Genomic DNA, 26,872 nt, shown 5'->3' on the forward strand with positions numbered 1-26,872 from the left:
TTCGAGAAACAAAGACATCAACGCAGTCGCGCGTACTTGCTTCTGCTGGTTATGTCGCTAATAAAACGAAAGACGATACGCTAATTTTCGCGGTGTACGTATTGTGTAGCGCGATGTCGGTCGGCGTGTGGCACCATCCTAACGGGACAAAGGGGGGAGGTGCCTAAACTCCCGGGAGCTTCGATTGGACATGTCTGCTCTATTTCCTTCTTCTTGGGTGATAGTTCCGTCGGTACGTGCGTAACCGTTGTTATCATCGAAGAAATACTCTGTCGATAACACGCGGACCGCAACTACGTCGGTAAAGAATCATGCGAGCGATAGAAAGTCGGCACAGACTCGATCGACGAAACGAAAAGTGATGTTATCGACGGTTGATGACAAAAGTTAAAAGGTTCTGGCGGATGTGTATGGAAAATTTGTGAATCTAAAGTGAGAATTACTTGGACGAATAGTCGCGGACCAAATGAAAGTCGAACAATTCCTGAGCATTGTGATAGATGTGTGATTAGGTGTATGTTTGTATTTTTTATAAATTACCGTCGATAAAATAGGAAAAGTCCGGTTAGGGAAATCGTTGCCGATTGAGCTTGCGCTTATTTCTCCCGACGAAGCTTTTCCCCTATCTCTGTCTCTTTTCTTCTCCAATGAAAGATAAACGCTTTTGTTTATCGCGCGTACAAGCGAGTTGTCGTCCGTCGATTATACCGACGAAAGGCGAATTTAGAAGTCGAGGATTTTGCCACGGTCTCTGTGTCAGGCGCGCGAATGGAAGAAGATTAACTTCAGTAGGCAAGGCAGCGTATCGAGCGACGGTAAAATCAAACCCGCTCACGGTGTTTTACCATACTTTTTCTTCGTTCGCGCGAACGACATTTGTAAGGGATCAAAAATAGATAGATACAGGCACATAATGCCGCCGATGAGATTCAGTAGTTTAAGTATGTCCAATAACATTACTCGCCATATTCAGGAACGCAAAGAAATTAACGGAATCTCGAGTTGCAGCTGAACGAACAACTTTTGTTATCCGGGGAATAGGCTCGAACTACACTGAATTTACATAGATTCACTGAATTTCGGGTTGGTAAACTTCTAATTGCTTTAGGAACAGATTATGTTACGTCGTCGTTACAGTTAGCTTCGTACTGCACAAGTTCTTGTATTAGAAAACATTATTCGTGTTTCTGACTCCGGAAAACAAACGAAGCATTCGATTGGTGGGGTGACATTGGTAACGCCATATTGTACCCATTGGGAGTCATCCCGTGTAATTCCACCAATCGGGAGACTACAGCTTTCTTGTTCACCGGTGTGCAATGTTGAATTCTCAGCAATCGGTATACGTAGAGTGTCCCTGGATCGGTGGAGGTGTAAAATGAAACGAAAGGATGTCGCTAGGTATAGTAAACGGCACGCTACGCGGTAAGGGGTTGAATCATGCCCACGAGAAGCTGCACCGTCGAGGGACGAGGGAAACTCGACCGACTGACACGTTTTGTAACCGAGGTTCCTGAATGTTCGCGGATAATGCCTTAATGTATGGTATACATATCGCTATTATAATAAACAGCCACAATATCTAGGTTTACACTATCATATGCATTTGGTAATATACAGCGTCAAAGTGTCTTGATTTCTTTCAACTTTTTTTTCTTTTTTTTTTTGTATTCTTCTCGAGAAGCAGGAGCATCGTAGAATCGCCACGAGCGCGAACGGCCAGCGAGGATTAAATAATATTTCGCGAGACCACCCCGCGCGTACACGGGGGAGCCAAAGAATCCGTAGCTCAGCTCTCATCTTAATATTTATTTCAGAATTTCGCCGATCCCGTTCGCGCGACCTTTCGCTAATCCTGGTGAAATATTAATTTCCCCTCCTGGTCGTTCCCGGGCCCGTTTCAAACGTTCTCGTCAAGATTGAACGCCGTAGACATTTTCACAGACACTCTTCTATCCGATAATCAGCAACACAGGAACGAATTACTTTGTAAATATAGTACCGTACGATGCATAATATTTATGACCAAGCTCGAATGTATCAAGGTTTCCAATAAACAGTAGAAGGAGACAAGCGATGTTTTTCATACCAACTGATATTTAAAATGTTTTAATTAAGATTTATTTTTGTATGCGTGGAACCAGCGCTAAAAAACTCTGAAATATATTTAGAGCGAAGCATTCTTGCTGAAAAGTTTAACAGTAAAGTTCCTGGATTTTTTAAAAGGATCATCTTGAAAATCCTGAATTGAACTTTGATTCAAGTAGAATTCAAAATGGTGACCTGGTGATGAAATAAGTAATGTAAAACTCTAGTTTAAAGTAGGTGAATTTTATTTATTCACCAAATAAGGATACTGAATATGTAACATGATAAAATTCCGTGGTTATTTAATTTTTCCATACGTGCAGAATAATTTTAAGGAGGAATCGTCAAAGACAGATTGGGATCGTTTCGAGAGAAATGAATCTCAACGATTTTATTCATCCTCCGCGGTACTGGTAGCTATTCAGTGGCGAGTGAAAAACCAGCGTGACGAAAGGGGGTCTCTACCTGGCCGATTTTGAAAAATTCGACGTCTCGGGGGCCACAATGGCCGCGGCGCGGAACGAATCGTGTTTCCCAAACAGCGTATCCTTCACTGGCTGGAGCTCTCAAAGATCGCCGCAAATGGCTCGGTCCACGGTGGAAAGTGAAAATCCACGCAATATCTCATCCGCAAAATGAGTCGGGACGACCATTTGTCGTTCGATCCTCCTTCGATAACGAAAGAAAAATACGGTAGTTCTGTCGGCTCGCCGTGGGCTACGTATTATCGATGCTCCGCTTTCGTCGGGCAGGAAAAAGCATTTTGAACCGTGCTACGATTGGCTCGGTTAACGAAAGAAGCTGCAACGCTATGCACACGATTTTTCTTCACCATTGTCTTCGTTCGGAGGATAATAAATTTCAGCAAAGAAATTGAAAAATACTTGGGTCGCTTTAAAGTTTCCTTTTCTCCTTGTACATTTTGATACTTTTGGGGGTTTGCTTGTCTTACGTGTCTCTCGTCGTTTCTAAAAGTTAAGGGTAAAATTTAACAAGACTTGTTCCTTCGGAGAAAAATGTTACATTAACCCCTTGACTGACGATTTAATTCCAACCAATTTTTTAAACGTGTACTATTTAATTTTGTTTAAATTTGTACGTACAAGGAATGGGAACGAAAAAAGTAGATTTGTTTTATGAATACCTCGTGAATGTAAAACTGTGTTAATTTTAATTTATAAGGTTTGATGACGAGTGAGTGGCCTCATAATTGTGAAAGTTGACATCAAGAACTTGTGACGAGTCAGACACGTAATTGTATGGCAAGGGGTTAATATGGTTTCTCTTGAACTGCTCGTTCAATTTTTATTTGGAAACGTCATTTTTCCGTTTATTTTGAAGCTTTAATACAACGACAGGTGCAAAGCCTGAGTGTTTGAAATTTTTAACGAGGATTAAACGGTCGATGAAAAACGAATTTTTCTTCGGGTATCCATTTTTTAAAACCTCTATTAGCGGCGTAACGGATTGTCTTTCGGCGGCGAGCACGCGGCAATTAATCAAGCCGCGATAAATTAATTGCCGCAGAGGCAGGAATTAATTGCCACCCGGGCAATAATTATGGCTAACGCAGAAATAATTATCGTGCGCCATGGCAACGCGTCGATCCTCGCCCGGCGATAATCCTCTGGTAATTCGATACTCGCGTTTGCTTATATCTCGATCGATTCGCGGGTCCCCTCGATGGACACTGGGTCGTTTAATTTCAATAAAAAGTAACGGAACGTCGATAAATAAATCGGCGGAGGCGGATTAATGGATCTGAACGGCGAGGGAGAGATAGAGTAACGGTTGGAAAATATTGCGATCATTTCGGGACCGATTTTATTGTCGCGCTGACACGAGTATCGCTTATTAATTGGAGCGCTAATTGCGCCGGACGCTGCACGGAGAACAGACGTTGCACAGAAGCGGCCCCTTCGCGTTTCGATGCTCGTATTTTAGGCGATATTCGAAACAAACGTCCATGGAAAAATAAATAAAAGTTCGGCGGTGATTTCGTTTTCGCCATGATGGAGAAACAAATGATGGAGAATTTTGATTCGTACGTTGACTAAGTGAAAATAGAATATCGAGTCTCGATGAGTAATACTTCCAGTTATATTTAAAAATTTTTTCAAATTTTTTCTATTTCATTTTCTGGGTTTAAAAATACTTTTGAATTTATTTTGTGGATACAAGTAGTTTGAGAAGGATTAATTCGGTAATTAATTTGTAGCTATTGGTATAATTGATTCCTAAGCTCTACAGTCGGTGACTAAATTTAATAAAAGTGAAAAATGTAACGTTGTTCTTTTGGATAAAGAATTAAATATAATTGTTTACATTCTATGCCCCAAGAAGAATCAATGGAGTCTAAGATTTTTCACATTATAATCTTTAGTTTTTCTAAATTTCTATTTCTAACTTTATATTATTTTAAAGATTGCATATCAGTCGTATAAGGGACTCTATTTTTAAATCGTTCTTCTGCCTAAATAAACATATCCACGCATCGTTTGATAATTTATTAGAACAAAAGGAACTACCATAGTTATTTAATTAAATATTTACTTTCACACATCCTGAAGAGATATATAGTATTTTATTATAGTATTAACAGAAAATTCGTCGAAAGTGCACGTTTTTCAACGGCAGATAACCCCACCAACACCTCAATATTTCAATCTTCCACGGTATCTCATTGTGAATTCAAGCGTGTACTCCTGGACGTGCAACTTCCGGTCGGAGAAACGCATCGTTGCACGAGCCGGCTTAGAAAGGAGGTAGGGGGAGTCGGCGGATATCAAAATGAAATCTCGCGGGCTAATAAATACCCGGTTATCGCTGCTAATCGAGTTATCGCGCGATGCGCGGCGAGGAAACGAGTTTGCCGGAGATCTATGAAACTATACGGGGTGAGTCTACATCGAAACCTCCGTAGAAGCTGCTCTTTCTACCAATCGCGAAAAAATCCCTCGCCAAACAAGCGTTAAATACTCTAAGGACCAACAGAAGTTTTTATTCGATTAATAAATAAAAACTCTCCATAGACACTTACGTTTTTATTCACTAGAAACACATCAAAAGTTGTATAGTTCGAAGAGAAAAATATTTTCGAACTACCAGCTGCTTGAGTTGCTTCTATTTTCATTTTACGCCTTTACTATACAAATTGTGTATAAAGAAAATAAAAACCCGAAAGAAATGATAAAATAGATGCCCGGTAAAGAAGAAAAAATAAGAAATTGCAAAGGTACGAGGTAAAGGTTGAGAGCTCTTACGAAACCTAACCTCGGACGAGTTGCCGAATTTCTTGAATGAATTTGCGGATCAAGAGCTGACCGTGCGTTATTTTACGAACATCTCTGTACTCAAACGCAACCGAGTACCGTCGTATATTCGGTATCCGCGCGGTAAAGCACGTTCTGTGTATGCACTTAATAAAGTAGAGGTGTGGAGTTCCGCGATAGCGGCTCGCGGAAGTTATGCCCGACCGGAATCGCTGTTAGGTCTCCGTGCGGCAACGTTTGTTGAATTATTACCGGCTGAATTCTGCACATAATTCGGCGACGTACGCTGTTTCCCGTTTTCCCTAGCCACGTGCGATTCGAACGATAATCATTCTTCATTTCGTACTTTTGCGAAAACTTCTCTGTGGGATCGTTCAAGTTGACTCGATCAATTTTAAGACGTTCAATCTTCACGTTATTGTAATTTTTCTACTTCTAAATACAAACAATACTCTTCACTTTATTTTAAAAATAATAGTTCGAAACATGTAGATTTCGTCTGGATCAATAATATAACAAGCACAAAAAAAATTAATTGATTCTTACAGGACGTTTCTTCTGAGAATCTAGCTATACATGTGTCTTGAATTGTTCTACAAAAATTTGATCTCAATCGGTGAGATATGATACGTGTCGTCCCTTTGTGGTCACATTCCTTCCAGAGCTTTCTTCTGAGAATCTAGCTATATATTCCTCCTGAACTACAGAATTTGATCTCAATCGATGAAATACAATGTGTTTAGTCCTGTTGGAGTCACATTTCCTCTAGAGCTTTTCTTCTGAGAACTAAGCACTATATATAACCTGAATAATTTTAGAAAATTTGATCTCCATCGATGAGATACAATATGTGTAGTTCCCTTGTGGTCACATTTGCTACAGAGCTTTTCTTTTAAGAATCTATCTATACATCCCTTCTGACCAATACTGCAAAACTTGATTTCAATCGACAAGTTGCAATATATGAGGTCTCCTTATGGTCATATTTCCTTCAGAGCTTTTCTTCTGAGAATCTACCTATACATGCCTCCTGCACAATACTCCAAAACTTGATTTCAATCGACGAGATGGAATATATGAGGTCCCCTTGTGGCCACATTCCCTTCAGAGCTTCTCTTCCGCGAAACTAGCACTACATACATTGAACGCAGGAAACGTTTCGCGTGGACAGCGAACGCAAACTTCTTGGACATTCATTGATCCCCGAAAGGGAGGTATCGCGGGGTCGAGGGGGTATTTTTGCTCTCGCCAGAAGCGTTTACCTTTGATTAAATCATTTCATTGAATACGGCTGACTGGTTTCCGGGCGCGATTCGCGAACGAGATTGCCGGGCAGAGGGCGCCCAACAGCCAGATAAAGCCTGATAGATGCTCCGCGGCGATTTCCTTCGTGACCTATCTGCGAATATAACTCAGGACCTCTCGCGTGATTTCGCGTGATCGCTGGCGTACGATAATGAGACCGTCCTCGGAGAAAAATGCGAAGATTCGTAAGCGCGGCTCGAATAGTCGGAAGATGGCCAAAGGAAGCACCTGTCCTATAAAATGGCGCGTTGGGGACTTATCTTTGGAAATAAAATTGAAATATACGAGTCAAAGAAAAATCTTTTTATTACACTTTCTGGTATTATATCATCGAATAAATGAAATTCTGCCAAGAATTGAGTGCTCTTTGGAAACCAAAAGGATCACATCACCGTGTTATTAATCTTTAAATTCTCGACTTTCGAAAAACGAAGATTCCGCCGTAATTGCGGTTTTCAGTAGCGTTCTGCGTCATTATCGTAACGACGCGTCAATTATGCACGGCATTTTCGAACGCCCGAAATAAAACAAGGGATAATAACAAGCATGAAATAAGAGATGACAAAGAGAAAAGTTTGAACGGATGGATAGAAAAATGGAAGGACGATAGAAAAGCGTTTCTTGTCATTTCTCTACCGACAAGCTGCTTATCAAAACGAAATTGCCACCTTCTTTTTCATGCTAATGGCGCCGTGCGGCTCGATACTCGAGAAATCGATATGTAAGTACACGGCAACGGACCCGGTCTCGCCTTTATCGGTTCAGCCAATTATTCTTAAAACGATACCATCTTAATGAGAGAAAAATCAACGACGCGATCGCGAAAATGATAGCGTCGGGGAACGTTAAAGGCGCAACATGTGTCGATGATATTTCTTTCGAGGCGACTCCTAGTAAAATATATTTACTCTTCGATTATTCGATAATTATTATTATAAAATATATATTTACCCATCATATTATTCGCGGCTTCGTAACTTCAAACGTTCGGCTGTGGAAACAATACCGAAATTAAAAATAGAAAGCCCAGAAAAATTATTATCCTCGAACAAGACCTTGTCTGACTTTTCAAGAAAAGTTTCTCTCATTTCAACTAGTTATCGTATTGAACATAAGATGTCTATAGATGTCCTTGACATTTATTCAAATTGTATCTTGGAACAATAAAAATATTCAATTATTCAACGGTGTACATGCTACTTGAAACTTTCTACAATTTTACAAGTATCATACTTGTTTCGTTGCGAACGATTTTAGTAGATATAGTAGGTTCGAAGTGCCGGTCACCGGTAACCACCACGTCGGTCGACGTGTCGATTAAATACTAAGGCAAACAACATTTCAAGTATTGCATTATGCAACGTAACAAGCCAAGTAAATTATTCTTGAATGCTTTTTCTATTCATAATACACTATGAAATAGAATTAAAAAAAAATAACAGTGCACTCTATTCGAGTCTCAATTTCGCGCCTTAAAAACGATATTCAAATAAATTTTAATACTACTAAAAGAAGTATAAGGTTAATTGTCAGATAATAAGTTTACTTCGATCAAAAAAAAAAAAAAAATGCTGTTAACTGTTACACCTTCCAAGAAAGAACGCTTGACTCTACTATAAACACAGCGCTAAAATTTGCTGTTAAACGTTTCCAGCACCTGTTCGTCGACGCAGAAAATTGTATTGCACAATAATTTCAGTGCAGGTTGGCTCCGGTATCGAGTTAGAAGTTTCCTCTCGCGTCATCTAATCGACTCTTCGAACCCATTACTGCAAATTAGCCACGAAAACGAATGCTCGACGCTTGGAACGAACAGCGTCGCTTCCTTTCTCACCCGAACATAAGCCGCAATTAAAATCCTCAGGCTAGTTAATTCGTTCTCGATACTCGTCCGCGAGGAGTGGCTGCGGTAGCGTCGGTTTCGACGAATGGGAGCGAACGCTCGCGGAATCGACGCAGTTTAACTCGTAGGGTGCACCTAAGCAGAGCCCCCCGGGGATACTAACGAGCCACGTGGACGCTCGTTAAGGCGAGAATGCAAGGCAGTCTCGGCGTTAACGAAATTTACGAAGTCGGTTGCCGGGTAACGAGCCTCCCGGTCTCCTTGGCCAGGTTTCGCCAACCTGGACCGGGGGAGAGACTCTTAATCCCGTCGATCTCTGGATTCTGCAGGTGGGAGGAGAAAACAGGGGGGTGATCTGTCTTGGGGAACAAAGAAGCAAGGTTTCCGGGGCTCCTGGTACCGGAATCTAGTCCTCCCGGAGGCTGCTGGAACGAGAACAACGCAGAAAGCGAGAGCCAAGAGGGGGTGGGTTTTTTGCTTTTAATCGAAAGTTCTTGAACTATTGTCTGCGCGCCCTTAAAGGGTCGTAGATAGACTTCTGAGAGTTTACAAACTTGCAGAAATATTAAAAATTTATTTTCTCTTTTCTTATTCGGGGTTAAGTTATGAGCTTTCTGAGCTGATGAAGAGACTGATGGAAGATCAATTGATTGCACATATTTTTATTAGAACCTTTCGATGATTGCGTAGAAATACGATTTTTCTTTCGATTAGAATACATATTACATGGATCGAATTCAACATAAATTGCTAAAAAACAATATTTATGAGTTTCTTGATTTTAAATATGGAATTTGACACACAGGAATTTTTAAAATCTCAATCATTTTCTGTTTACATTGTATCGAAAATGCAGACCTAGTCGAGAAAAGATTTACTAGAATTAGAGTTCGACTTAAAAAGTCGTAAATAAAATTATTTAAGGAAGAACCATGTATTCTAAGCGACCAGAGAAACGATCTACTATGTAAAACAAGGTACCAAATTTGTAAAAGTTTGAAATTGGTCGAATGAATACGCTAAGGGATGCAAAATTGTTGGTCGTGAGACACGAAAATGGGTTGGAATAATTTAAAAAAAAGACTCCGCCCAAGATACTTAAAACACCGTGGAAGGTTAAAGTTTCCACCGACTCGAAGACGTAATTTCGCAGTAGAGACAGGTGTCACGTGGTTGGAGAAACGAAACCGGAAACACGAGATCTAGACAAAACGACACGAAATCGTAATCGCCGGACGATTCGACCAATATTTTCGTGGAAGGATCCTTCCGTGACGAACAGACACAATAACGATCGCAAACAAGAATCGTCCATGGCGAATGACACGGGACGGTCCCCGAGACCGCATGAAACGTTGAATCGACAAGGGAAAAATGAACCCGTGGTTAAGAACACAAAGGTGGGACGAGGAAACCAGCGTTCTTGACGTTTCGTGCGATTGCCACTTAATTCGAATTACCTGGTGAAAGGAGGAGACTTCGTAACAGAAGTACAGAAAAGGGGGGAGAGATGAGATGAAGAGCTGCTTGTTAAGCGTCCAACGAAAGGATGGCTCGAACACGGGACACCCATTTAAAGTTGACTTCGCGATGCATCAACCTTGGTCGACAATACGTCGGTTATTCGACGTTGGGAATATTTACGGAACCTGTCAGAGAACGCTCGAATCCATCGTTTTGCTCGTTAAAATTATTTTCAATATCTTATTCACGATTTTCAATAGTCACGAACTCGTCTGCTACGAACGTCTAAAGTTCCTTGGGTATTTCGTAATTAATAAAACAACGAGATAATTTTCTTTAAACCGCTGATCGATCGATGTAAAAAAACTTCTTTCAATTCTATGGAATTTTTAGACGCAGATCCCTTACTAGTCATTTTCGAAGAATAAAATAGAATTCATGCAATGCAGCCGTAGATTTAAGTTACTATATTTGTGATATGTATTTAAAATTTGTTATTTAGAAAAGTGTATTTACTCTTTCGAAATTTTAATGAAATTTTTGTCGGAACCACGCAGTGGATTTAAATTATTATTTCTGTAAATTTAAGCCGCTGTATTTAATTTTGTACCTGATTTTAAAAATCATCTTTAAGTGCACGAACGCCAGTAAATAATATTTCAAAATTATTTTACGATAGGTAGCACGCTTTTGAGATTTTCTCAGACAAGTGGACTCGTGAAACTTCTCAGTTTGCCTAGTGTTGGAAAACTCTGTTGTGGATTATTTTTACGAAAAAGAAATCGTCGTTAATTTACGGTTTCGCTGATATTTGGTGATTTCGGTCAGGGTCGACGCGAACATGCATGGTTTTTTCCCCCGTAGTGCGGTAAAAAGTTTTTCCGCGTGGCATGCAGCTGCCAATCGAAGTCACTCCCACCGTTTAATTCCCATAAATGACAATTCCCATTGAAGGAAGCCGTAAAAGGTTTTGCGCGCGTCTTCGCGAGCTGGTCAGATAGTATCCCGGTAGGATTCGATCGGATTAGCATAGGTTTCCGCGTTCCCTCGTGGAAGAGGCGCGCGGTGAATCCGGAATTACTCGGTAATAAATTTCCGTTCCGCGAAAAACTCGCGGGAACCGATATTACAGCGTCGCCACGTTCGAGTCCCGATAATTAATCTCTCGCAAGGACGCGTGGAAAAGTTCCTACGATGCAGCATAATATTCCCCATTTTTCAACGCTTCCATCCAGAAAATATTAATCAACCCTTCGTTGTAACAGCCATCGTCAAAAATCATCGTAGAAAAATATTTAATTGGTAATGTCTTCCAAAACGTCCCTCTATGAAATAAACTCTTTTCCAGAATTTTCCAGCAGAACATTATCGACGAATGTATCCTGAAAAACTATCGTTTCTAGTCGATAAATTCGCTTACACTAAATATTAAATAGTTAACCTCATAATTTTTTATTTAGTAATAAAATAAATTAATGTTACAATATTACTCTGCTTTCAATGTTATTTGCTCTTCAACTTTATTTAATTCTTAGTCCACGAACGAAAAAATAAATAATTATGGAACCTTGCGTTTCATTCCTCTGAGATATATTCGTATCTTTTTTATTACAATAGATCTATAATAATTTGATTTATTTTAACCAACTAAATATACAAAGGAGGTATCTCAGAAACGACAGAAAAAATATCAACGATAAAAACAATAGTTTTAATTCATGTTTCGGAGATAAAACCTTCAAGATTCAAGACTTTTCCTCGCCCGATCAATTTCCGAGGCAGGTGCACTAAAAAAATCGCGCACGTCTCGCAAGATCGTGCGAAACGAGTCCAATCAGAGTTAAAACAGCGAGATAAAATGCTAGGTAGAAGAAAAACGCAATAAATGTGACTTTGTAATGGCTATCGATGTTTGACGAGACGCGCGAAAGAATTATAAGAATCGTCGTGCATAATAATTAACGTTATTAACTGATAATTGCTCGGAGCGTAGAGTTACGATCCCGAGAGGCCCTTACTTAGATCCCTATCGATCACAAGCGTTCGATCATCTTCCCAGGCGAGCGAAAAGAAGTCGAAGAGAAAATCGTTTCGATACGAGTGGAAGTTAAACGCGAGTACGTGTCGCGCGCGCGCGCGCTCGCGTACGCGGATCAATGTTGACGCACTTTAAGTTCACCTGACCAACGATTTACGAGCTGACATTTTTTTTCTTTACTCCTGTACGTCCTATCCGCTCGAAGATCGGCCCGTAATGAGGCTTAACGATCGCCTCGAGAGCACGTTGACGCGCGCCCGAGCTCCTCACGAACCCGACGAAAAATGAATACGTGATTCACGGCGCGCATGCACGCCACCTTTTCGAGGGTGAAAAACCAGGAAATCGATACGCTCGGTGCCAGAGATGGACAAATTTTCAATTCGAACAACAAACGAACAAAATTCACGGAAACAATCCGCCTCGACCCTTCGCGAACGACATCTGCATACCGGTGGGCGCCATTTTACAGTTATTTAAAAATCTTTAAATTAAATTCACTTCCTTGATACGTACGTAAAGATTCGACGGAAGAAAATAAAAGTTTTAGGACGAATATAGTAATTTTTAGGGGGATGACAATTTTCTATGCTTCTGTAACGATCGTGTTTCAAAATGTCCGCCCGCGGAGGGTTGAATTCCTCCGCTCGAGCATTAGTGTCGTTGATTATTTTTCCAGTGAAGAGGTTATCATGTTTAATTTAAATTTAACACCATCAGAAGTTGCAAATAGTAAGAGATTATTTCTGGAGAAATTCTGAAGTAGAATGGGGTGTAAATAGGATATAATCTAGACCTAATCCAAACCTTCAAGAATCTATGAACAGTAAGACATACATTCTGAGAAACTATTAGGATTATTAATTACAAATACAACGGATGTTCTGAGGGACCAACCCCTTGTCAAATTAATTACAAGTAACTTTTTTTATATAACCTAGATCTAATCCAAAACCTACCAGAATCTATAAACAGTAAAAGACGTACTCTGAGAAAGTACTAGATTTTCTAGAAAAAAAATACAAGGGATGTTCTAAGGGATCACCCACTTGTCAAATTAATTAATTTTTCAAACCCATTAGATCGTGTAATAAAACCGTTCATCTTTCTTTATAACAGTATTAAATACTACCAATTTTATATAGACGTTACGTTTATTTTTTGATTAATTAAAATATTTCTTTGGAATAAAACTCAGGAAATATGGGGTTGTAACAGAGGCGTAGGCCTTCTACCAACATTCGCTACAAACTCGGATAAGAAAATGAATTAATTAAATCGTTTAAGTACAGGAATAAGTACTTGTACGGCTTAAACATTATCTAACAATCTTTAATACAATAGTTTACCAAGGACCTCTGTACATTAAGTCACTTGCTCCTTCGAGCAACAAGATCGCTGGTACACGGTTGGATTTAAATAAATATGTATGAGAGGGATGAATAATTGCTGCCAAAATGACCACAATATTTCCTTGGCAAAGAATGCACGCGAATCGTTGCTAAACATCGCGCCGACTCCGTAACTCGCCGTTAAAGATAAAACTGAACACATAATCAGGCCTGCAACAGACGGGGCAGCCTTCTGTCGATACTTGCTAGTAAACTGTGCAAAAAGTATCGATTGAATCGTCTACGTACAGCAATCGGTGCTCGCCTAACAGTAACATTATCCAACAATGCTCGACCCAATAAGACCGGAGGAGCGATTTCGCTACAACGTACCGAGTGTTCCTTCGGGCAATTCCAGATAAATGTGCACGTTGGAAATGAAAAATTGCTGAAAAAACCGTCGCGATCTCTCCCCCGATTAAGATTATGCACGCGAATCGTTTCCAGTTTCGCTCGCGGTCTAAGATAAAATTGGACAGATAGCGCAATGTCGAGAACGAGCATTGTTGCAACGGTGTATTACGGTAACAAAGGCCGATCATACCGGGTGGTTGGCAATTGATTTATCCAGTGGCTGGTAAACGATCGGCCGGGGTGGAACAAGAATCGGTGGGCAAGGACAGCGGAACGCGGGCCCAGGGAACATAGTAATAGCGAAAAGAAGGGACAGGCGAGGGAACCGATCGAATTGGCGAGGACAACTCGAAAGCAGTGAGAGCCCGAACGAGGAGAAACAACACCCCTGAGAGCGGAGAGAGAGAAGCTAAACGTGGCAGGAGCTAAGAGCCGGATCACCCGAGAGCAGATAGAGGAATCAGAAAGAACAGGCGGAACGCGGCGCTGGGGACAGAGCCGGCGAGAGGAGAGACGAGGACAATCTGGAAACCCAACGCGATAACGCCGCGAGAGAGGGGATAAATCGACCGCGAGAGGAGAAAGAAGACGAACATCCGAGGGAGTAGGACGAGCGAGCCAGGGGCAGCGCACTGGATCAACGGCGAGCGGACGGAGGAGCCAGAAGTAAAACGGCGAACGTTTTCGTGTTCAGCTGGGAGAGAGAGAGGGGGTCAGACGTGGCGGGAGAGGGCAGAGATAAACACGGAGAGACTGGAGGCTTGCGCGGCACAGAGTGGGGAAGGAAGAGCGGAGGCGCGAACGCAGAACAAGGACAGGCTCGAAGGGCGGCGGGGCGAAAGTAAGAGGGAGAATCGAGCCGAGTAGGGGGAGAGCGTCAGGTTGTGAGTTCTGCCTATCAGCAGTTGGTTCCGTGGGGTGGTGGCACGGTGGGCGGTCACAGGTTCCAGAGTTCCCGCGTCAGCCGGCAGATGTCGAGTTGCCGCGCCCCTAGACGGGGTCCTCACCCCTTGAAAGGTCAGCTGGTAGGCGTACTCGACGCGGAATCGACGCCCAGGAACGCCCATCGTCGGCCCTCCCGCCGCTTCCACGCCGCAGACGCTTCGCGGCAACCAACTGGACAACCAGCCCGGCCTGGATCCACAGCGTCGCACAACGGTTCCGTTGAAACCCGCGTCTACCAGCGCCGTGCAGGACCTCCACGTTTGACCGATCGTCAACCGGACCACCGTGTCCTCGTCGTTACAACCCGGTCTCTGAGACGGCTGACCCCTTGGCCCGTATCTTAGCCTCGGTTTCCTGGCCGTTGGCCGAGTTCAGTGCGCGTTGCTGTTGGCATCGGGACCACAGTGGACCCCGGGTCTCCCTGGTTTCTGTTTGTGAGCATTGCCCAGCAAGGAACCGGGAAAGTGAGAGTGCGATGGATTATGGATGCACCGGGAAGACTCTGAAGCCGCGCGTCAGATCGGTGGCGGTCTGGGAGCTCCGCGCGTACGGTACAGTCAGCCAGCTGGACCTATGAGCTGCCAGCTCCGGGGCCACTGGTTCTTAGTGCGTCGCGTATCCAAAGACTGTTCACGAGACGGTATGATGAACGAACTCGAGATACGTTGTGATAGTCAGTCATGAAAAGGGCTGAACAGTGTCCGTCGGCAAGGAACCGGGGAAACAGTACTTAGTGCATGAAACGTGTACGAGTTACCGGCTGACAGTGCATCGAACGAGATAATTTTGCGATACTATGGGGATGAGATGCCAGGGATACGTTGTTAAGAGTGTCCTGTATGAAAATGACAATCCCTCCGGGCGACACTCAGCGGATGGAATCCGTTAGGTAGATAAAGAATCTCTGAAATCGTCATGTACACTGAAAGGAAGAAGGGCAATCCTCCGATCGTCGTCATGAAATAGATCTTCTCTGCGAACCGATAGAAAGAATTCGCGAAAAGGGAACAAGCGATCGACGGGAAAAGATGTCGAGCACCCCACCGGAATCGTCCATTGGTCTGGACGCCGGCGATCTACACGAGATCAGGCAGAATCATCTGCAGACCCGGCTGGAGTCCTCGGACTCTGAGAAACGGGAGCAGATACGAAGTAGTGACGGCAACAACCCTGACAGCGATTGCGAGAGCGACACCAGCGAGGTGTTGAGCGTCGGTAGCGAACCGACGCCCACCAGCGTCGTCGGAATCCGTGGCTGCGGTTTGGTGAGGTACGACCACGAATCGGCCAGCAGCCGTGGCGACTTTCGCGACGAGGAGAACACGAGGACATCGGCGACACCATCGCCTTCCAGCTCAGCGAGCTGCAACGACGCGTTTTATCAACGAACGACTAATCACGTACCGGCGCCGAGCCCGCCGGGTTACAGCCAGCCTCCGTCGTCGCCCACAGCGTCCTCGGTGAGGTCACCGGCATCGTCCTCGGCCACTGCCTCGTCCCCAGGTCGTCCAGAAGCCATCCAGGACGTCATAGTGCCCAGGTACCAGTCCAGTCACCATCAGCACTTGTTACCCCGATATTCCTCGAGGGAGTCCGAGATTCCCGATTACCCGACGCGCGTACAGCACAGTCTGGGTCACGAGATCGTTTACCCGACCGTGGAGAGGCTACACCGAACCCCTATCAGCGTACCGCTGGTCACGAGACTGTCGTTGTCACCACCGTCGGCTATGACAGTCACCGGCCTCCAAGCGACCACCCCTGTCCTGCATCCCACGGTTTGCAGGGACTCCAGAGAAACTGCCTCGCTGATGCCTCATCCTGGCCAGCATTTACATCATGCCAACAGCCACATCCACCTTCATCAGACGTCCCAGGTGCAGCACGTACCGGCGAACTCGGTGCATCAGCATCGACTCTCGGTGAGCAAGATCCTCCAGAGAGACTCTGTCAGCCCTGCTTCGCCCGGGGCGAGGGACGAGAACGGAAGAACGATGCCCGGTGCCAACGGTATACAGAACAACGGTATCAACAATACCAATCATCACAATAATCACAACAACAACAACAATCTGCAGCATCAAGCAGGGTTGAAGTTCAGTATAGACAATATCTTGAAGGCTGACTTCGGCAGAAGGATCACCGATCCCATTTCGTTAAAAAAGTCCAGACCCAAGAAGGTCGCGCCGAGACCCATCGATCTGACCAAGGACTTCCTCGAGTCATCTTCAGAAACGTCGGAGAAGAGCAGCTCGGAAACGAACTCCACGACCAACACGTCCCCGGTCAGTGTGACGGCCGGAAATCCGACGTCCAACGCGTCGGGACCACCTGCCAGCGATTCAACGGAACCGTTTACCTGGCCTGCTTGGGTCTACTGCACCAGATATTCGGACCGACCTTCTTCTGGTGAGTTCAGATTATTCTTTGGGAAAATTTGGTATCTCGGTATGCGCTGTGTACAGAGCGTTATAAAGAAGGCTCCTCGCGTGAGATAAAACTGTCTTTTCAATGTTATCGGACAGTACTTTACACGGTGTAAACTCATGACCTGCGATTGAGCAATCTGCTCTAAAAATTATGATCGTCGACTTTAATGAGGAATATCATTCAGGACCGTTCTCTCCAGATTCTTCTGGCGTTTATAATGCGAGTTAAATCCATTATTTTCCATATTATCAAGTAATAATTTGAACGATATAAGCTTCCGACAAACGGTGGAGCAACGTGCTCTAAAAATTTTGATTGTTGACTCTAATATGGAGTTTCATCCAGCACCATTCTCTCCAGATTCTTCTGACATTTATAATGCAGTTATTGTTTATAATGAAATGTAGTTTCTTCAAGTAAAATCATGAACAAATAGAATTCCCTAGTTCTGGAAGATCGAATCTGACATTCGTGTCAACTTTGCTAAGTAACCTGAATATACAAAGAGTTCCCCATAATAATCCCTCGATCATTGACTACGCAATAGCGAGACTATATTATATGAAAGGTGACGTTCGGTTTGCAAGTTCAGAAGTGAATTTCCACCGAATGCGAAGTAATTGCCGCGCGCTACGAAAGGTCAGTTAGCGTAATCAATTGCGTTTCCTCCTCTCGCTCGTGATTCCCGTTAAATTTATTCCCGTGAAAGTCAGCAATGTGTACCTAACGTTCTCGGACGATTTTCGCGGAGGCGCATAAACGGCACGGCGGATTACGCGCGTTCATTGTCAGCAATTGCTTAATAACGGGGTTTCTCATTAGAGGCTGCATAATGGACCGAACCGAAGTGCATCGACGTTATAAATTTCATCGACAACGAAAAGAAATATTTCACGCCCTGGGAGAAACGGTTTCTCGTTGTTGCGCAAGGTAGACGCCCGTTGTTTGGCAACCGTTCCGTCACGATCCCGACAATTTTATTTAAATTATCGACCGTTTGTATTCTTTTGCGAACAACCGCCGGCTAATTATCCCACAGTTATTGCAAAAGTGTATTCGTGACGATATCGCGGGGCATAAATAAAATTGGCCCGAGCGTTGGCTCCGAGTTGATCTACGTTTCAGATAGAGGACCCACGATTTTAATTGAGACATTAAAAATTCAAGAAACCGCGAAAACGAGATTTATTCAAAAAACGGGCGATTAATAGACGATTCTACGACGTCTTTTTTTCATCGAATCGACGATTGATTAAGATATACGACCGACAGGAAACTTGATTGCATCGAGGGTCACAAGACGCCTTCGAAAGTTATGGAAGATTCGATTCTAAAATTCTTGTTCGGTCGATTTCCATTCTTGAATATTCAACGAGTCGTTGGCACACGGTTATGAGACAGAATCCTGGACCGAAATCAACGAACTCGATACTGATTCGTCGCGTTTCCAAACGTCCGATTAAGTAGATCCATAGAGTGAGAATTTAGGGCTACTTTGTGTATTCGTTTGAGAAAATGTATCTTATCGATCGATTTGAAAATTTGTATACATATTCTGGGCATTTCCAGGGTTTGTGTAAATGTTTTCGATATTAATTATATATTATTTTATCGAAGAATATGAACAAAAGTTGCTTGATGAAGTCCACAACTCAAACAGTTGTGATTATTCGAATTGTATAAAATATATCTATCATTAATATTCCATTAAAAATTCTCAAAATTTGAGGGCTCAAATTGTAGCTCAAAATATGGCCGTGTACAAAATTTTAGGCTTGTAGCGTGTTTCTTTCTTGAGATATGAACGATTTATTTTTGTAAGCATATTCTGAGATGTCGGCGAAAAATATGTTAGAAATACTGATTATTATGGTACGTAATTGTGATTATGGTGTAATCTAGAATTTTAAAAGTGTAATTAAAATTGCAGAATTGCAGCTTCTGCCAAATGAGAAATTTGATTTTTTTACATGAATTTTAGCTTTTATCGGATGATAAAAATAAAAGATTTAATATATATAAAGATCTATAAAATAACAATTGAAATTTTATAATATATAAGATTAATTTTAATTCCTATGATAGATGGGTATACGCTTTAAATGTGTGTAAAATTTGAAATTAATCGACAGAGTGCATCTTGAAGTATATATATTATGGAAACAAGTTTGAAGAATGTTGTTTCGAGAAAAACATTTATAAAGGCGGACATATAGTTTAAAGGTAGATAAGATGAAATTTAGCATAATCTACTATATTAGAACAATGAAATGGACTCTCTACTTCCTCAGAAGAATCTCACAGGGGTGATTTTTCTATTGTACGAGGTATTCTTGCCTTCTCCGATGCGTCGGATAACCGTTTGTCAGATCGGCCTATGTATTCCTCCCTGTTGTTTATATACACGATTATTGACAATTTTTAGTTTTACCACTGATATCATTTTCAACATAGCTTTGTTCTATATTTCATCTATACTCGTATAGTCTTTGTTAAATATACAAACTACTAAATAAACAGCCATTTCACTAGTATATGCCCCACAGCAAATACATTTTGGAAGGAAAGTTGTTCTTCTGTGTATTTAAGTATAAACATCATTGGAATAGGTCTTTTATAGTGATGTTTTCCTAGATTGATTTCATAATCAAGAGGAAAATTAAAAGTCCTCTCAAATTGTCGAGTTTCCAATACTATTTTTCTATTTGACTTCTCTTAAGGCAATACACGAGTAATTAATTCGAAGTAATGTAGAATATGAAATTTAAATTTCTTGAATTGTTACATGTAATTTAGAAATGACGGCTTGAAATCAGTGAATGAGTAAAATTAATCAGTGAAATAAGATTGAAGCATTGCATCGGAAAAGCTGTAACTTCTGTGGAAAATGTTTTCTTTAAAAGGACAACGATTCCATAACTTTGATTATTTTTTAAAAATAGTAATTAAGAAGACACTCACAGTTGCATGAAGATGAATCTATTAGGATTTTACACGCGTTTCTGTTTAACCTTTTCAAATCTAAATACATGTTTACATGATATTGTAAAGTCTACATAAATAACTCATAGACGCGATTTATATCTACATAAATAGTTATAAAAATATACAATGAAATTTCCCAAGTTATTTTATATCGTACATTAAAAATGTCACCAAAATTGCTTAGAAACACGCCTTAAAACAGTGTCTAAATTCCGGATTTTACGAGTCACATGTTCTTCGGATTTTAAGTTGTTTATATCTTGAAAAAACAAATTCCTCGAGCTGTTAAACCTAATTTCCATGACGAGTGAGTGAAATCAGTATATGTAGAATCACAGAACATACAGGACAAAACATTCGTTATGGCTTTTTATTCGTCGAAAATTTATGGTAGAAGTTGCCCACACTTTCGTTATTTCTTCGAGGGTGTCAGAATTCCATGTTACTCGAATGTTTAAATATTCAATATGAACACCTTATAATTGTCATATATGTATATATATATTTATGATTTTTAATTTGTAACTATACCAATTTAAAAATAAACCGTGACCTAAAATATTTTGCAAGCGTATTTAAATTTTTTTAATGAGCAACTATACCAATTTTAAAATCTAAAAAATATTTCGTAACCGTATTTAAATGTTTTAACGCGTAGCTATATCAATTTTAAAATAAGCCGTGACTTGTGTACCGATGCGGTCGACCAAAATTACAAGAAAATTGAAAGCAAATGTAATTTTTGAGGTTCCAAAACAAGAGGAGGGCCGAGACAACCCCCTCGAAGATTTATCTCGTCGCGCGGAGTCGTCCCAACTGAATCGTTTCCCCGGTTTCGCGTAGATGGATGATCCTCTCGAACGACACAGGAAAACGTGTAATTACTCCACTACGGCGGCCGAGTGCCGGCCTGATGAATGGTAGAAAACGTTTCTTCGTGTCATTCATATCTGATATACGCTCATTGTCAGGAAACAATTGTTAACCACCCGGAGAAATAAGCTGCTCTCCGCCCCATAAATCAACCGTTGGATATGCAACTAACTATTCCGCGGCTTTGTATGCGGACAACAATTTCCTATAGGTCATTCAGTTGTCGTGTTCTTATGCAAACCGTCGGTAAATAATTGCACCCTATTAGATCGGTTTTCTGTTTCTCCTCGCGAGCCGCGAAACGTCTCCCTGTCCCCATCGCATCGGTGCCTTTTGCACCCAGGCGGATGCGTGTTCGTTGAAAATTATTGCCCACCGTCGGATCGTATTGTGTTAGAAAAAAATCCCGGATAACGTAACTGGTCCGCCGTCGCCAACCAACCCCATTGTATTTTAATAGTTTCGCGCCCGAGACCGGGAAACGGATAATGGCACGAACGTCCCACAGGACCTTTTTTCCTTAACGAACAACACCTCTCGCTTTCTATTCTCAGGCAACTGGAAAATTATTCGTGGCTCCTGTTCCCTGCCAGTTCGAAGTGTAAAAAAAACATGGTGCTTGGCCATCTGGAAATTGTCCGACCATTGGGGGCTCTGTCAATTCACTCCCAAATAAAATTCTTTGGTTAAAATTGTAAATAATTTGATAGAATAGAACAACCACGTTGACATGACAGTTTTACTTCGATTATTTACCATTTTTCAAAGCTAGAAATTCAGTATGGCTGTATCGAGGATTGTACTCACTCGTCTAGAAAATGTCCAATCATTGGGGGCGTTGACAATTCACCTCAAAATAAAATTTTCTGGTTAAAAGTGATGATAATTTGATAGAATAGAACGCCCACGTTGTCATGAAAGTTTTACTTCGATTATTTACCATTTTTCAAAGCTAGTAATTCAGTATGGCTGTATCGAGGCTCGTACTCACTCCTCTAGAAAATGTCCAATCATTGGGGGCGTTGACAAATCACCTCAAAATAAAATTTTCTGGTTAAAATTGATGATAATTTGATAGAATAGAATAACCACGTGGTCGTGAAAGTTTTACTTCGATTATTTATAATTTCTCAACAACATTCAGTATGGCCGTATCGAGAATCATTTCCACAGTGATGCCATTTGTTTCAAATTGTTTTGATATTTTTTAAATATTCTTCTATGCAATATTTTTTAAATATTCTTCTATGCAAACTAAAATTCGTAACATTTTCAGAAAGTTATAGCAATTTAAAGAGATGTTAGATGTATATCATTCATGTTGAAATTTACTCAGTGTTTTAGGGTTAAAAATGGTCCAAAGCATGAAACTCAATATTTGTACAATTCTCCACGTCCTTGGAACTAAAATTAATCTTCAAAGATCCAGAAAGTGTAATAAGAAAAATTTGTATTCCAGTTAATGAAAAAGCTCGTCAGAAAAGTGGTTAAACCTAAATTTGATATAAAAACCAGCTATGTCTCGCCATTATGCAACGTTCTACATATAAATATATACACTTCAAGAATGTGCATAACACAAACGATTAATGATAATAATAATAATAATAATATAGTATATGTATATTTTACATTTGTAGATCATCTAAAGTCTAGTCTGCAAGTGAAATTAGGTAGATATCCGATCTGAAAAGCTACGTACCATTATTTAAACTTATGTGTACGAAGAAAGGCAATTAAGCGGTAACGTGCAAACGGAAGAACATAAAATTAAACGTTGCACAAGATTCCGCAGTGATTTTCATCGCAATTTCACCACTTAACGACCGACTTAAGTCGAGCGACACAATCGCCCAGACAAACAATGCCATGCACGGCGATTAAACTAAAAACGTGTACGATTAAAAGGTGAAACGAACAATCTGGAACAGTATGCAGAACAAAAAAATGCAATAAGAAAACAACACGTTTTTCCGGACGGTTATAGGAAAAAATTCATTAGGGGTTAAACTTAGACATATAGAACTGGGTTTATTGTCTTTTAACGACAAAGGCTTCCATCAAATTGTCCATTAAAGCACGATAACCAACTAACAGCGCTTTATCATCGTGAAATTGATCGTAATTTTCTTCGAAGGTAGAGACGAAACGACTGGAAGTCAAGTACCAACGAATAAACGGTCACTGTAAATTCAAACGATCGCCGTGTTACCGATGCTTCGTTCCGATATTTATTATTATTATTACTATTCAACTCCTTCGTCAGACATATAATTAAAATGTAATTATTACGAAAAAACATTGAATTCTTATGTTAAATCGAAAGTGCCAATTGAAAGAAATAAGGAACAGTGATTCCAAACTTCCAATAAGATTGTTCTTTTGTAACTAAGACAAAATTGAAACGCCATTTTGTAGATAAAAATTTATATTTGTATGTGAAAAGAACACTGCTCGAAATATGAATTGACAATCACAGAAAGAGTTTATAACAAATTAAGGTGCCAAAATTCGAGGAGAAATATTTTGAATGTATATCTCAAGCGAAAAGTAAATGCAATAACAATTTCGTTGGCCTCTTCTTCAGTCCAACTTCGTTCCTGTTGCCCAGATACACGGCAAATGAAGTCGTACGGCCGACGGAACATGCAAAAGTGCTAAATTCTCGATTAATAACCGGTAGTTTTCGTGGGGGGTCCGGTTCCAGGCGACGAGTTTTGCCGCGGACAAACGACAATATTGGACCGCGTTCCTATTATGTCTTTACAGCGCGTAATTTCGCGGCCGACAGATAAATAGTCCGTTGAAACGACAACGATAAAGCTTAATCACTGTTATTGCACCGGTCGTGCGGCTCGATATCGCATGGTCGAGCGCGCTATTCTTTTTGCGCTCTCGCGTGCGCGCAGATATTCGACGAGCGCGCTAATCGATTTCCAAGAACATAGAAAATCAAACATTTCAAATTTCACACAATTCTGATCAGCATCAAACGTGCAATCGGGAAAAATCTTCTCATAAGTCGCGTCAATAATTTCCAATTTTCTCGTCAGATGTTGACAAACATTGAAAATTAGAAAATCAGGAAATATTCAAGTTCCCTGTTCGAAAAGGAATCGAAAAGTCCTATATCATTTTGCGATCTGATGCTTCGTTTAAAAGATATGTAAGAATTTACTACTCGTGATACCACGGGATCAGCTGATAAGTGCGCGCCAAAAATTTAACGAGCAAAACAACTGTTTGTATCTCGAAAACGAAGGCTCAAATTGCAAAATAGTAGAGGCCTTTTCGGTTCATTTTTGAAAAAGAAATCTCTCTTTTAGGATACGTAAGTCGTCGTAGGTAATTTAGAATTATAAATAATGATAAAATTTCATGGAATTTCACATAAATTCTGAAATGCAATATCGAAAACGTCTTGTGCTCAAAGGGTTAAATAATCTGTCAAACCTTACCTAACCTAAATAATAATAATAATAATTGAATATTCCGATTGAATTTGATGACCCCGTCAGAAAAAGTAATTACGAGAGATAAATTTAATCGTTTCGTATCCCTATGAGCTGGGAACCATTAGCTTCGCCCCATAATAAACGTTTCATTATTAACCATGGCGAGTGTTATAACGTTTTCTAATAAATATGAGAGCAGCGAGTCCAAAGTCGAAGAGTTTACATTTTTCTTGAATGCGAACGCAATTATACGTTTCTCGTGATGCGCTACTGTTGCGATGGTTGCGCAACTCTCGCGTGGCTGTGCAAATTGTTTTGCATGTTTGCTCGTTAGAGAAACCGCTACGATCGCTGAGTATTGGACGTTAACGTTTACCGGTTGGCTCGCGTGCGACGGTGGATGGAGTTAGCGTTTCGTTACGCTGCTCTTCGAATAGGCTACCGACTCTATCGCGTAGGAAGCTTCTGGTCTCATCATCGAAGTTGCTTCGCGATGGAGACGGCGATGGTTGACCAAACCGGTGCTTCCGTGTAACAGAGCAAAGTTTATTCGCCAATAACGGATATTTTAAATTCGTGTTTCATTAACAGATTCTTAATAAGCTAGTTCGTGACCGAATTGACAAATCTTATTTATTTATTTATCTATTTACGGATTAGAATCCCCTTTGGATACAAATGATAAATATAAAGAAATTTTATAAACACAAAGTGATATTTTTCTAAACAAATAACTGTCGCCTGCAGTAGCTATACAAATTTCGTAAATTATCTGAGTTCCAGTAGCTGCGTCATCTTTTATAGTCATATCATTCTTTGTATTCGTTATTTGCAAATAAAATTGGCAAAGAATGATCTAGATACTTGTTGCATTACGTTTTCCAGTAGAAAAAACTTTTATTCTTGGTGGTGGTTAACGACAAATTAAAATTGAAGAAAGAAGAAGAAAACCAATGTTCGCATTTTAAATGGTAAACTGTGCGTTCTAGAAATAAAACCTAGACAATTATAAAATGGAATAGAGTCTACTCCGTGACGTTAGTCGACGTTTCAACTCCATATTGGGTCCTCTGGAGGAATCGTAAAGTACTTCGAAAACGAATTAAAATTGAAGAAAGAAGAATAAAACCATTTTAAATGAGAAAACTTTGCGTCCTAGAAACGAAACCTAGACAATTATAAAATGGAGTAGAGGCTGCTTTGCAGTGCCAGTCATCTCGTGGTTCCGTGAATCGAGACGATCGAGTTCTCCCGCTAAAAAGGCATGCCAACTGCACGGTCTTATCCAGTCACCAAGGAATATATTAATTACCGCCTACGGTGCAGCGAGCAATAAAACGAGGGTATCGCGCGTTAAATCCATTTACGGGAAGTTATGGTTAATTAGTTTTCTGGGCTGAGTATGTAACGCACACGGAAGATATTTCCATTAACGGGGCAGCGCGTTCGGTGCCACGGGGGAAAACGCGCGGCGAGATTGTTGCTGGAAACGCATTCGCGAGTCGCGGAAAAACACGACGGTCCCGCCGTTTAACGGCCGCAGTTCCGCGATAAATGGCCGATCATTGTGGCAAACACCACGTCGGTTGGAAATAGTAATTCCTTAATGAGGAGAAAGGGCTCCGTTCGCCGTTTTGATATCCGGAATCGAGCGTTAACGCGCAGCCATTTTAATTGGCCCCGCGGATACAAAGATTCGGTTCGTGCTCTGCCACGTTCGCGATTATGGCACCTGGGTAGCTAGATATGCTCAAAAAAAAGATTTCGAGTCACTGACAAAAGATAGATGTTCATCCATTGGTTAAATCAAAATTAAAATAAGAGTAAATACGTTTTATTCCAGTAGACTTTGGCAATTTTCATTTTAAATGGGGCATCTTTGTAGTTTCTAAAATGATTCTAATTTGGAGAATTTTGTTATTCGTATCGTACATAAAATTTATATTTTGTGCAGTTAGTCTAATGATCGAAAACTTTCATATTTACGAATGATAATATTTATTTAAGTAAAATGTGAATGTTCATTAAAATAATTTTTTTTTAATAAAATGGTACTAGTTATATTTACTTTAAGCAAGTTTTGACGTTTAACGTTGGTCTGATACGTCGCTAGATGCGAAGAGCAACTTTGTCGTTGAAAAGTTCTAATGTGCCACGCGGGGGTGGTTTAATAAAGAGGTCGAAGAATTTGCTGGCATGTGATTCTCAGGAAAATGGACAGAAGTGGTGTAAATACATAGTCTCCGGTAACCTCCACTTACGTAGAATATTTGAAGAGCCGAGGGAAGTGTGTCGCTTGCGTTTCTGGAACAGAAGATTGCACGCTACATCGTCAGGATTGATTTACAGGCTGTCTACCTTCGTGAGTTCTAAACTTGTCGACTATTCCTTTTTACGAATCGCTTCGTGCACAAATTACTATACTCGAA

The 26,872-nt window shown here is 41.0% G+C and overlaps 1 protein-coding gene across 1 annotated transcript in view; it reads left to right on the plus strand.

Annotated features, from left to right (window-relative positions):
• The first annotated feature begins 15,406 nt into the window (after nt 1–15,406).
• The window catches only part of LOC122401231 (segmentation polarity homeobox protein engrailed-like), a 136,101-nt gene continuing 124,635 nt past the window's right edge, over nt 15,407–26,872 (plus strand). The window contains exon 1 of the mRNA XM_043403228.1: nt 15,407–17,109. Coding sequence (XP_043259163.1) covers nt 15,729–17,109 — 1,381 coding nt within the window. The 5' untranslated portion in view covers nt 15,407–15,728. The remainder of the gene's footprint in view (nt 17,110–26,872) is intronic.

The sequence above is a fragment of the Colletes gigas genome, unplaced genomic scaffold (genome assembly GCF_013123115.1).
Source record: "Colletes gigas isolate AHSC1104 unplaced genomic scaffold, ASM1312311v1 Colletes_gigas_Sc00023, whole genome shotgun sequence".
NCBI lineage: Eukaryota > Metazoa > Arthropoda > Insecta > Hymenoptera > Colletidae > Colletes > Colletes gigas.